This window comes from Sinocyclocheilus rhinocerous, unplaced genomic scaffold, assembly GCF_001515625.1.
Source record: "Sinocyclocheilus rhinocerous isolate Xijiao unplaced genomic scaffold, SAMN03320098_v1.1 scaffold57, whole genome shotgun sequence".
Classification (NCBI taxonomy): Eukaryota; Metazoa; Chordata; class Actinopteri; order Cypriniformes; family Cyprinidae; genus Sinocyclocheilus; species Sinocyclocheilus rhinocerous.
This window is the reverse complement of record NW_015652130.1, coordinates 2,165,591-2,179,537: the sequence shown is the minus strand read 5'-3', so window position 1 is coordinate 2,179,537 and position 13,947 is coordinate 2,165,591. Positions and strand designations below refer to the sequence as shown.

Below are 13,947 nucleotides of genomic sequence, written 5' to 3'. Positions count from 1 at the left end.
CCAGCAGGGGCTGACTGAAGCATGCTATCCAGCCAAACCCTGACCTCTTTTTCTGCCCTCTCTATAATCTACTCTATATAGGCAAAAGACAATAAACAAATGAATAAATAAACTAAGCAAAAACAAACATTTGCTGACATTGACAAGTTTGTAGACTCTTGCAGTTAAGGGTGGCTTGGGAACGTTACTTTGACAGAGCGAATAAGTTCATTTAGTTACTTTATCACCCTTTTGCATTTAAGCAAGTCACTTAACCTATGTTTCCTTCAAGCAGAGCAATTAGTTTGCTGTAAGTTGTTCGGAATGCAAAGCATCTGCTAAATGGCATGTAACTAAGTTAAAGAAAAGGTCACAGCTTTTTTTTTAGATTTGTAAGTGGAGCCCCACGTGGTTCTATAGAGGCTGAAATATGTAATTTACTTCCTCCTCAGCCAGTTTGTGTTCACTAAGTTTGTTCACAAGGGGGTAATTTGTCATGGTGCCATGACTTCTTTCAAAGTAACAGCTTTATGCTCGTGTCATGGTGACTTGAATTACAATATAACTTACAATATAACTAAAGTAAAATGAGTGAACACGAGTGAAAGCCTTCATCACGAGTAGACACGCCCCTTATTGCTGATTGGCTACAAGTTTGTTTTGCGATTCAGCCCGAATCAGTTTTCTAAAGTGTTTTTGAAAAATCACATACCCTGCCTTTAAGTGACCACAGTGGGAAACACAATAATAAACTGGCATGAAGAATAAATGCACAGACAGTTATACAACACTGTTCATGAACTTAAAACATAAACTTAAAATAATCTTAAAACACTGATCAAATTGCTGTCCACTGAAAATTAACAAATAATGATTATTTTACAGAAAACAAAGCAAAATGTATTGCTTGTGGACTTAATTTACTTGCTACTCTGTGCTTCAATACAAAACTCTGAATATCTTTTAAAGATATGATGCCAAATCCAGTGATGTGTTCTTCCTCAAAAGAGCTAATTTTATCAACCCGATACCTGGTAAACACATCTTTATTTCTAGTGAATGGATTCTAGGCTGTTAATGCGCATGTTGTTTGAGATGGATTTTGGTGGGAAAAAAAATAAGTACAGTCAACCAAAAGAACTCTGCACCGGAGGGAACATTTCAACTAAATATCCTCCATCCATCTGTGTCTGTTAACAACATGAAGATGGTACTTTGAAATAAACAGATTGCCTCATATGTATCTAAAATACCCCCTGCCTCATCTCTGTTTCACCAAGAAAGAAATCAGTTCATAAGCTGTATTCTAATACATGGTTGATATTTATGAGAAGCTTTTAGCAACAGTCTAATTGTAAAAATCCTTAGAATCTGTTGACAACCTAGTGCGTTTTTGACTTACTGCAAAGAATTCTGAGATCGCCTTATTTGTGAAAGGTATATAAAAGTCTACATGTGGCCAAAACATCTATGATGCTCTCTCACATTCTTGCAAAAACCACCAACCTTCACGGTCGATCATCATTCCCACATCCTAATCTCACCCTGTCAAATTGATAATACATGGCAGTCTGTATTTAGACACTTTGTGTGCAAAAAGATTTGTTTTAAATAAACTGCAGGGCCTTCCCTCCCAGCTAAGCTCTCCACAGACCAGATTTTGATCCTTTTTGCACCGCTCCTGTGAGGTGATGCCCCACAGATCTGACTGTAGTTTCCACGCTTCATTTTATAATTCATTTTCATGAGATTTCAGCATCTTTGTGATCTTTTGAAAGCTTAGCATGCAAAATTGGAAAACTCTGGAAGACTTGAGCCATAAAATACACAGCACTCACATGGGGTCCCATTTATTTCAATCTAGATGGGATTTCATAAGTATTTGAGAAGCATATCTGGTTTTTAGGAGAAGTAGGAACAACTGAGATGTGAAGTCACGACATGTATTGCATGTATTGTCCTTCATTTGCGTGACTAAAATTTTTAGAAAACAACAGACCATCCGCAGTACATTGGATGAAGTTTAAACCTCATGGGGAATTGATTTTCATGTGTAATGGGAAACTAGGCAGGCAGCAGTTTTCTGGGAAGATGATGATGGGCTGCTGTTTTCATCTATGGAGGGGAGAATGAGCAAAACATTTTGCAGAGTTTGCTTAGTTGTCAGACATATGAAAAAAGAAACATTGGAACAATTTTTGATTCAAAAAACAACAATGGATCAAAAACTACAATGGTATTACATTTTTTCTTCTTCTTCTTAGAAATGGTATACTATGCCAAATGCTAAAGGATTTTTTTTTTGTTACTTTATTTTCTCACAAATCACTAAATAGCAACTAAAAACAACACCACTTTTTAAAAATTGCATATTTATGTTGCAAGTGAGAATCACCTGTTGTAATAATAATAATAATAATAATACTTATAATTATAGATCGTGATCTTTTAACGATTAATCGTGCAGCTCTACTGTTGGCAATCAGTCTAATTGTCAATAACGAAACAGTTACACTTTGTTTTCTTTAAATGGTGCAATTCTTCAATAAAACCTTAGGCTTATTTTTTTCTTCTGTTTGCTTCTGCTAACTGGCTAATTATCTATTGTATCAGATTAACTAATTTAATCTGTGGGAAAAAAGGGCCCACATCATGTAAGCAGATAAAGTATGTCAATCAATAAGGGTGTATGTGCATGTCAACACTCATTCAATGAGCAAGAAATTTTTTTTAGATGTATTCTATGTCCTGTATAGTGGTCTGCATATGGTTTGTCCCTGTTGCATAATAATTTTTGAAGAACATGAAAAATCAACCTGTATTAAATTTAAGTAATTCGTTTTAAAATTCAATACATGGCCAACCCTCTATCCCACTGACTAATCCAATAATACGTGGGGTTAGATTTGAGTCTTTCAACATCGGTCTGATGAAGTAAAGGTCATTCTACAACAATTTGAAAATAGCTGATTGTTTTAGAGTGAACAGACAGAGAAGTGAGGAGAGGAGGAGAGAAGGAGAGGGATGTGAGTCATCTTGCTGTGTGCACCTTGCAGCATCACGCTGGGCAACAGCAATCACCAATTACACATTCAAGCGTGGCTGGCTTGAAAACACCTGCAGGCATTCAAAAAAAAAAGATACAGATACAGACGACTAAAAGTACACACCCCGTTTAAACTTTGTATAGAAACTTTCAGCGTTAAACTGTGTCCTAATGAGTTTAGATTCCACCACTGACAATTTGGCGTTTGGCAATTTCTCTCGCCAAACGCCAAAATGGGACACTCAAATCCATGCACTGTTATTTAGCTGTGAAACACAAAAGGAAAATATTTGGCCAACAATAGTTTATAGTGAGTGTGTCTATCATCATAAATAAAAAATAGTAAACTCTTCTTAAAAAATAACCTGATAAAATCTTATTCTCATTTTTTGTGGATTATATAACAAAGAGTGAAAAATTTAAGGGGGTCTGAATACTTTCCGTACCCACTGTATATATACATATATATATATATTAAATTCAGTCAACAATAGGGTTAAAGGGGGCACACAGTTTTCTTACAGAATAGGTCAGGTCAGACTTTCCCCACCATTTCTTGCATCCACTGATTTAATTAGAAGGAATTAAAGAGCTCCTCGGGGAGCCTTCCTATACCTAGACCTCATGAGGAAATGTTCTTTCATGTCCAATATGGCCTAGATGTCCGAGTGTGAATGTGCAGTGGGTGTTCTTATGCAATGCGCTGCAATAACATAATTTGCTATCATCGGTTTTGGAATCAAATTGTTTGATTGCTTTATTGTCTGCATGCTGATTTCAGTGCACAATGTGGTGAAACTAATGATGTTTTAATCTAACTTAATTATCATGGCGTGTGAGCTGTTGATGTCTCTAGCTGCCTCACAGTAAGACAATCAAAATGAGTATTCATGCTGTGTTACGTTTGAGGTATAAGAAAAATTTGCCTCAAAAGTTATAGTCCGCTATACCTAGGAGTCTACATCCTGGAACAGGAAAATCAACTATGGCCTCAACCTTTGCTTTGACAGGAAGTGAGAAGCTGTGTGTTTGTGAGAAACACATTCATATCCAATGCTTCTAGCCAAAATATCAGCCCATAATCCATAATAATGCTTCCTCCAGTGAAAAAGTCCATCCCCTGTTGTGCTTTCACATCAAACTCCATCAAACATATTTGTTTAGAACTGTTTTTGCTTGTAAATGGTGCTTGATCTATCTTAATGATCAATTTGTTTACAAACATGCAGCTTTTCACTTCACAAGATGTTAACAGATGGACTGGAGTGGTGTGGATTACTTGTGGATTATTGTGATGTTTTTATCAACTGTTTGAACATTCTGATGGCACCCATTTATTGTAGAGCACAGCACATGTGTCTAACTCAGTTCCTGGAGGGCCGCAGGCTGCAGCCCTGCGGAGTTTAGTTCCAGCCCTGCTCCAACATATATATCATGTAGTTTTCAAATAAGCCTAAACGACTTGATTAGCTGGATTAGGTGTGTTTAATTAAGGTTGAATCTAACTATGCAGGGCTGTGGCCCTCCAGGAACTGAGTTTGACACCCCTGCAGTAGAGGATCAATTGGTGAGCAAGTGATGTAATGCCTAATTACAAATCCGTTCTGATGAAGAAATAAACTCATCTCATCTCAAAATCATCTTGGATGGCCAGAGGCCGGGTAAGTACATTTTCAGCAAATTTTTATTTTCATTGAACTATTAACTCCAACTAGAGATTATTTGTTTAGATTATTATAGTTTTAAGGTCTGGTTTGGGATTTTAAAATATTTGAAATTATAAAAGTAAATATTAAAAGTATGTAATATTATAATTATATAATAATAAATTATGGGGGGAAAAAGTTTGCATTTGTTGGTTTTAATGAGAATCCATTTTATTTTGCCGTGGACCAACTGAGAGAGTAAAAGTTAAATGTGTGTATTGTATGCACTGACAACTTGAAGAAACCATTTACTGTCCTTGATTCTGAAACCAGAAACCAGGTATGTCTTCCAAAATAGATGCCAATATAATACAATGTAGAAAAGCACTGGATAAGGCTTAAAGTGCTAGAGGACAAAACCACGATAAGGAGTCAATTACAGAACAGAGACATCAACAGGATTTCTGTCAGGCTGTGATTATGTGCTCCCCACCCATGTCTTAATGTATTGTCCTTACTGAAGAAAACAAAAACACAAAGAAGGATGATGAAAGAAAGGGGAGATAATATAAGTTAATATAATAAATATACATTTTAAAAATTGTGCTAGATTGCATAAAATAATCTCTGTTCTTTGAACTGAACAATTAAGCTGTGTACAATAACAGATGATTTACTATGTTAATCAGTGATGTACTCTTCATAGATCTGGGAAAAAGTCATGTATTTACCTATCTGTATCTTTGATCTAAATGCCTCAGCTTTGAATGTTGCCATTGTGCCAAATATAAAAATGCATATCTGCCAGTTACATTATTTGTTCTTTTGAAATTAGCTTTTTGAGGCAGTGGAAATTCTTCTGTGGAAAGTTAAGAGGACACTTGAATAACTAAAAAAAAGTGGAACTTCTGTATGGGCATGAAGTAAACATGCCAGCTCTTGTATTTTGAAAGAGTTTCTTTACAGTTCGCAAACTACAATGTTTTAAGCAGGCTGTGAATGTGTTCCATCGTGTATATATAAAGAGAAAAAATAAGAGAAATTCGTACAGGTTTGAATTGAAATGACATGAGTGTCAGTAAATGACCAAATCTTCGTTTTTGTGTGAGCTATCCTTTAAAATATATCATTAACTGCATAGGAGTTTACCGAGACTGTCTGCTCAAACACTTTCTCTCTGAAAAATAACTGCTGAACATCATTACAAACTTTCAGCCAACAGTCTATTAAAACACTGCACTGCCTCTTTCCTTATATTATTCTGTCAAAACTTTTTAACTTAGTTTAGGACTTGATATTCTGCCATAAATTCAAATGCATTCATATTTTTTAAGTGTGGTCAAAAATGGTCAAAGTGTGGCCAAATTATTTTTTGAAGCCGGAAAATAGAGACATTATAGATTTAGACACAAAGAAGTGAGTATCATAAGTGGTGCCAAGATTTTAGCTTTCTTCTGCTTATTCACTGGGAAATTATTATCATTATTTTTTTTTTCCTTTACAGAGATCACAGCAGTCAAACGATACCTCTGTCATATCGATTAGTGCAGTCCTGACAACTAATGCCTCATTAGTTTGAGTGGCCTTTGAACTGCTGGGACCAGGTGACATTACAGTCCATTGCTGCACGGGTGGCCCGATCATTTTTGGGTACATAAGCCAAGTTACAAATCTTATCAGACTTATCTGGCAGGCGAGATGAGAATTAAGTATGAAATACTGAGCAATATTCCATCAAGAGTTCCATAATGCGAGCATGTGGGAATGAATATAATGGTGTAGCATGTTTTATTAGATATAATCAAGATTTACTAAGGATTTATTTGTTTTGTCACTGTCTGCTTTTGCTTTTAGGGCTTGGGATGTCAAATATTTAATATGGCAAATGAAATGACTCTTTAGTGTTATATTCGTCAATGCCTATTAAACTTAGATAATAGCTATTGAAGTATGACCACAGAGTTCATTCTTTCTTCCTGTTACGTAACTAACACAATGGAATTCTTTCCCATACAAATTCTTAAATTTCAAACCACAAAACACTGTTTTAAATGGTGCAGAAATAAAGCCTACATACCTCAACAGCATAAGGTACACTGCAATTAAATCAGCAATTTATAATTCGTAAAATTCTGAGAACTGACATAGCAGAACATTAAAGTGTCTAAGAAGCTCAGAATCAGTGTGACTCAGTCGCCACCCTATGGACTGTTTTATGCAACTGTCTTGGTACAGCTCATCAACTGACTGAAATGAATAGGCACATTTCTTACATAAAAGCTTTTTATTTCCCTGACAATGGGCTTTGCTACAAATACTCTTGGCATAGAATTCAGCCTCTTTTGCCAGGATGTAAGTGTGACATATAGACAGTCAGGAATTGACAAGCCTATATTTGTCTTGGATTTTAAACTGTAATTTTAATTAACACTCTAAATTTGTACTTATATTTATTGTTTCATTAATATTTATAATATATTTGTAATACATATTTATTGCCTTAATTAAGTTTTGCTTGCATGCTTCAAACTGTCATCGTTATTAATAAATCTAGATACCCATAAAGCAAAATTGTGTATATCAGCTCCCTTCTTACATTTAAAGTTAATTTAAAATCAAGTTGAATAGTTTAAATGCCCCACCTGTCATTTAGCAAACACATCTACAATGATGTACACTTTGTCATCAGAAATGAAGGTAGAACATGAAGACATCACACACACACACACCCTTAATCTCTGAAAATGGCTGAGCAATAAAAGATACACCTAACGTGATTCATGTTAAAAGATCTCACATATTTACTGAGTTCACTAGGTCTCTAAGCATTCTTATACAGGCTACTAATTCCAGAAGTAACATATATCAAACATGTAAACAATGCCTGTCAGAGTGAAAAAAAGGGAAGTAGGCTACTTTGTATGTGGGGGTGCTGTCTTTTGTTTGACATTTGATTTTCTGATGATTCATTTGCTGGAGATATTTTGATACTTCTGCATTTTAGACATTTGAGACAATGGTTTTATATCTAGTCTTTATACTTAGTTTATATTTTATTCCTTCAATGAGTTTTCACATTAGTAACCATCAATATATAAAAAAAAAAAAGTGTTTTCGATAATTAGACGCTCGCAAACAGAAATCAGAAGAAGAACAGAAGAACTTTTTTTTTTTTAAGTTGGTAACAAAAAAGTTGATGGTAGACATTGACTTCCATAGTATGGAAAAAATACTATGGAAGTCAATAGCTATAGCGTCAACTTATGGTTACCAGCATTCTTCAAAATATCTTCTTTTGTCAAACAAGTTTGGACGAGGGTGAGTATGCCTAAATAATGACAGAAGTTTTATTTTTGGGTACACTATCCTTTTAAGGATCGGTATCGGGCGGTATATTTGACTAAAAAAAGTATTATCAACCATTTTGTTATGGATTTGCATATATCACCAACGGCCTTTGTTTAATATTGTAAAAGGTAAGGGCGCCAAAAGACACATTTTGTGCTAAATGAACAACACTGCGCCTCGAATTCACTGAGGAAATTCTTTAAAACGCTGACAACTCGAAGGTCATTGCATAATTCGCACACATCGTATTTTTCGGATTGGTTTCACTAAAAGTAGGTTTTGATGTGACTTATCATCACTAATCATCATGACGAACCGTCATGTTGTTTCCATAACAGGCTAAGTCAGAAACTGCTTAAAAGATGTCATTGTTAGGTTAAGTCATATTCAGACATTTACACGCCCACCACTTTGAGTGCAGTTGTGAATGTCGTAATGTAATGTGACGTATGTTAGTGTGTCAGTTGAGTATTTAACTTCTGGAAAGCGGAGCAGGAGATTACACACACTCGGCATGATGTGGGCTGCGCTTCTCCTGCTGGGACTCGCTGTTCTGTTGCTGTACGCGAGACGCACGAGGTGAGTCCAGACCAGCTCCTGAGTCTGACAGACGACACTTAAACTTTACAAATACGCTTAAACAATTACGAATTAATCTTGTCGTATTTTGCAGACGAAGAAATGAGCCTCCTCTCGATAAAGGAATGATTCCCTGGCTCGGTCACGCGCTTGAGTTTGGCAAAGATGCTGCTAAATTCCTGACACGAATGAAACAGAAGCACGGCGACATTTTTACTGTGAGTTCTTGTTAGGTCACGTTTTGGTTGAGTAAAATAACACTATCATTAAATCGGCAATCTGTCATAATGTGCAGTTTTTGTTAATGGGTGGTTGAGAAATATAAGTGAAATTTCACTTGAATATGTAAATGAAAAGTGCATGTTTTTGTGTTGTGACAGGTCAACAAGGTTTCGAAATTTTAAGGGATTTTGGAATTTGCTTAAATAGTTAAAAGTACAAATATTTCATATAGTCTCGCAACTTAGGTGAGATTAGAAGAATATATTTAGAATGTATACTGTATGTATGTATATTCTTCTAATTTGACCTAAGTTGAGAGTCTATATTAAATATTTGTATTTTTAACTATTTAACTAAACTCCAAAATCCCTTACAACTTTGAAAAACTTGTTTATTTATATATAATTATATATATATATATATATATATATATGCATGCATCAAATATATTATACATGTGCATATTGTATATTATTATCGATAGTATAATTTTTGTTATGACTTTTGACTACAGGGATGACTTGTGACTTTCTTCTTGCTGCAATTCGCATTTGTGATTTCCAATATTAGTACTTTGACTTTATTTGTTCATACTTGCAACTAAGATTTACAGCTACAGCTGCTTATAATCCTAATGGCACATTTTACTGATGCATTGCAATTATTCCCGGGTCCTGAGGAAATGACCTGGGCTGCATTTCTCTAAAGCAGGGCTGTCCAAACTCGGTCCTGAAGGGCCGGTGTCCTGCAGAGTTTAGCTCCAACTTGCTTCAACACACCTGACTGGAAGTTTCTATGCCTAGTAAGAGCTTGATTAGCTGGTTCAGGTGTGTTTAATTAGGGTTGGAGCTAAACTCTGCAGGACATATGTGAGAGTTTAGATGACAATCTTGTTCTCTCACATGACATTTCCTGTGCCAGCTTCCTTTCACTTGTTTTTAGCACTAACCACACTCATCTAATGTGAACCAGGTGCGTGCAGCTGGACAATATATCACTGTTCTGCTGGACTCAAATTGCTATGATGCTGTCCTGTCCGATGTGGTCTCGCTTGACCAGACAGGCTATGCTCAGGTCCTAATGAAGAGAATCTTCAGCCTGAATCTGCCCAATCACAACCCTGAATCTGAGAAGAAAAGAGCAGAAATGTAGGTTTCTAATAACGTTAAATCTCTCTGTCAGGACTATTGTCATCTTGAGAATTTGCTTTAAATGTTTTTCAGATGCTGAATAGATCTTAAGATAACATCAAAGCTGAAATATCAATTAATCTGAACCATATATATGTTTTGTGTGTGTTTTGACTAGGCATTTTCAGGGGTCCGCTTTAACCCAACTCTGCAGCTCAATGCAGAACAACCTCCAGCACCTTGTGACCCCTTCAGAAATGGGCCTGAAAGTATCTGAGTGGAAAAAAGACGGACTCTTCCATTTTTGCTACAGCTTGCTCTTTAAGTACGCCAATCTGTAAAATCAACATGCTAGTAACCCTGATTCACGTATGCACTGCTTGAGTATGTAGGTTTAATACTTTATTTGGCATTCATTATGTACCAATCAACAAGCAGAGACTGTCCCACCCAAATGCTGGCACATCATAATTATCACTCACTATTGTACAGATAAGACCTGTTGTCATGCCTCCACAAGGTGCAGCTTGGTTATCTCATGAATGCCTTAAGGTCATTCAGTAAAACGTGGTATTTTGTGACAGTTGTTAAAATTAAAGGCTTAAATGTTGTACTACAGATTTTAACAGTCTGGAAAAACCTGATTTCGTGGAAAATGATTAAGGCTGACTTAGTTTTTTTTGAATGCTATATATCCTCATACCAATCACTATCTGTCTTTCTTGTTCTCTGCAGGACCGGCTATCTTACTGTGTTCGGCGCAGAGAAAAACAACAGTGCAGCACTTGCAGAAATTTACGAGGAGTTTCGCCGGTTTGACAAGCTTTTGCCTAAACTGGCTCGGACTACTGAAAACAAAGGTAATGTGGTTTCATTTGAAAGAAATTGCTTAGAAAAACAGATGTTCTTTCTTCCATTACTATTGTTTTCTTTTAAAAGTACACTTCATTAGACATGATTTATTTAACTAACCTTTTTTTTTATGTATACATTCATTAGAGGAGAAACAAATTGCAAGTTCAGCACGAGAAAAGCTGTGGAAATGGCTGACTCCATCACGTTTAGATAGAAAGCCAGAATGCCAATCATGGTTGGGGAACTATGTACAGCACCTGCAGAATGAAGGAATTGATGCTGAGACTCAGAGGAGAGCCATGCTGCTACAGCTATGGGTCACACAGGTGAGTTTCCCTCTGTCTCTATCACTTAGTCGTCCTTTCACAACACATACTTGCAAAAAAATTGAATGCATTGCGAAAAAAAAATTCTAAAAGACATTCTGTTGTAATAAACATGCATCATTCAGAAGTTCAAGCTGGTAAGATGTTTTTAAAATAAGTCTTTATGCTCACCAAAGCTGCATTAATTTGATCAAAAACATAGAAAAACTGTAATATTGTGAAATATTACAATTTAAAATAATTGTTTTCTTTTTTAAATGTAATTTTCAGCAGCTATTACTCTAGTCTTCAGTGTCATATGATCATTTAGGAATTATTCTAATTATGTTGATTTGGTGCTAAAGAAATATTTCTTATTATTATCAATGTAATGAATCCTTGCAGAATAGAAGTATTAATTTAAAGAAAAATCTCACTGACCTGAACTTTTGAATGGTTATGTACAAATTTTTCCCATTCTTTTTCATAACAGGAAAGTGGATGATCATTAATACTGCCAGGCCCCAAATTAGACAATAAATCCTTATGGCTTAAGAAGACTTAAAGATACTTTATAGTGCTTTTTTGTCTATTTTGGAGCTCGGCAGTATAAATAACCATTCATTTTCATTGTATGAAAGATCTCTTTTTGTATTTTACTGTGTAAACTGAAAAATAATATAGGGTTGGAACAATATGAAATATTCGGTAAAGTAGTAGTTCATCATCATGAACATAAACTATTCCTTTAAAAATTCCTTTTGTCTGATAGCATGCTTAATCACTCAAAACTACATAGCGGTGATGACACAGTAATACCCCGAGGTTGCCATAGCGATAGGCTGTTTTGCACTCCTGATCTTACTGTAAACAAAAGAGCCCGTCACCTCTGGAATGTGCGAGTGCGTGAGTTCACTCGAGTTTCACAGAACATGAACACAGAAGTTGCCCAAAGCACACCTGAGACGCCATAGCCTGAGGCCAAACAACACCTACTGAATGATTCCTTTGTAACTGAAGGGAATTAGGTAACGCAGGTGTTGATGCGTCCCTAGTATGGACAATGCATTTGACAGAATTATTACATGCATATTCAAGCTTGTTATCACAATCACATATAAATTATCTAAATAAACGCCATTAGGCACAATTAAAGGATTAGTTCACCCAACAGTGACAATTGTCATCATATACTCACCCTCATGTTGTTCCAAGCATGTATAACTTTCTATGGAACACAAAATGCATATGTTTATGCGTATGAGGCAGAATGTTCACATTGTTCTTTCTCTACACTGAAAACATACAGTTTGCTATATGAAACCCCAATAAAAGTAGTTTATATGACTAAAAAGAAAAGTCAAAGGGGTTTGGAATGACAAGGTAAATGAAGAAATTAATTTTGTAATACAATATACAATTGGTTGAATTGAAACCATTCCTTTTTTTGTTTTGTTTTTTAGTATAGATTTACATTTCCTAAGGCATCATGCAGCAGTTCTCTGCTTTAACCACATGAGAGCAGTATAACCACAGAGAAACAGCTTCACTGCATAATTAGTGATTCTTGCTAATATGATTGCTAATATTGCTCCTATTTAAGGTTAGGGATTTGAATAAACCACTAACCATACGAATTAAGCTTTGGCACAGAATACATTTACAAGAAATCAGGCTTAACATTTTTTATCATATATTAAGAATATTATAAAGACTTGAGCCAGTAAGAAGTCACCCAGAGCACCCTACTAAAACCACTCATATTTTCACAAAAATATAAAACTACCGTTTAAAAGTTTGGTTTTAAATATTTCATAATATTACTGTTTTTACTGTATTTTTGATCAAATAAATGTAGCTTTGGTGAGCATAAGAAACTTTTTTCAAGAACATTAAAAACATCTTACTGGCCCCAATCATTTTAACAGTAGTGTAGTTTTTTCATGCATTTTAGTGTGTGATGGAGCTATGTATAATGTCCAATCCTAAGCTAAAACAAATAAACCCATAGGCTTTATCATGCATAATGTGTTGTCATAGCTTGCTACAGCATCTGATACTCTTATAAAACCAACATGTGATGCAATTTCAAAGATATGAGCACATGGGAATTCCCTCTAACAGAAAGTGATTCTTTAGCTTTGTCATGGTATCAGCAGGTTTATTGACAGACAGATTCACCTCTGAGAGTCTGTCTGAGAGTCTTCACCCCTCATTGGCCTTGCCTGTCAGTGAGGAGTCCCCCTGAACCCACAGCAATTGTTGTATGACAGGTTTAACTGCACTGCTTCGCGTGCACTGACAGTAATGTTGATATAAAACCGCTTAAGGAGAAGCAATACGCTGTAGGTTAGACCCTGCTGTATATTTATATGAAATGTCATAAATCTTCTGACACATCAATGGGTGTCAGGTCACTCACACTTGTTTTGCAGGCAATTAAAAAGGTTCTTTCTAGATTTATTTTATTTTATTTATTTATTTAGTCATTTATTAGACGCTTTTATCCAAAGCGACTTACAAATGAGGACAACAGAAGCAATCAATTGTAGTATTAAAACAACTAAAAACAGATCCAAAACTAAAAGCTAAAACTTTATAAATACTACCTATACACATTTTAAAAATAAAGAGATTAAATAAAAATGACAAATGCATACAACAAAATTTCAAAACTGAACATTTAAATGGAAAAACAAAAAATAAAGCTAAAAACAATTCAAAATATTAAAGAACAAAAGGTATAAGAGTATAAAAAAATTTAAATAACTCAAATTAAATAAAACTAAAAACTTATACAGACATAATAAATTCAGACATAATTTAACTAAAATTAA

At 35.2% G+C, this 13,947-nt stretch overlaps 1 protein-coding gene across 1 annotated transcript in view; it reads left to right on the top strand.

Moving 5' to 3' along the window:
- The first annotated feature begins 8,473 nt into the window (after positions 1-8,473).
- LOC107713538 (prostacyclin synthase-like) overlaps positions 8,474-13,947 on the top strand; it is a 9,683-nt gene continuing 4,209 nt past the window's right edge. Inside the window, exons 1-6 of the mRNA XM_016519081.1 lie at positions 8,474-8,598; positions 8,693-8,816; positions 9,793-9,968; positions 10,129-10,275; positions 10,686-10,810; positions 10,950-11,131. Of these exons, the coding sequence (XP_016374567.1) occupies positions 8,534-8,598; positions 8,693-8,816; positions 9,793-9,968; positions 10,129-10,275; positions 10,686-10,810; positions 10,950-11,131 (819 nt within the window). The 5' untranslated portion in view covers positions 8,474-8,533. The remainder of the gene's footprint in view (positions 8,599-8,692; positions 8,817-9,792; positions 9,969-10,128; positions 10,276-10,685; positions 10,811-10,949; positions 11,132-13,947) is intronic.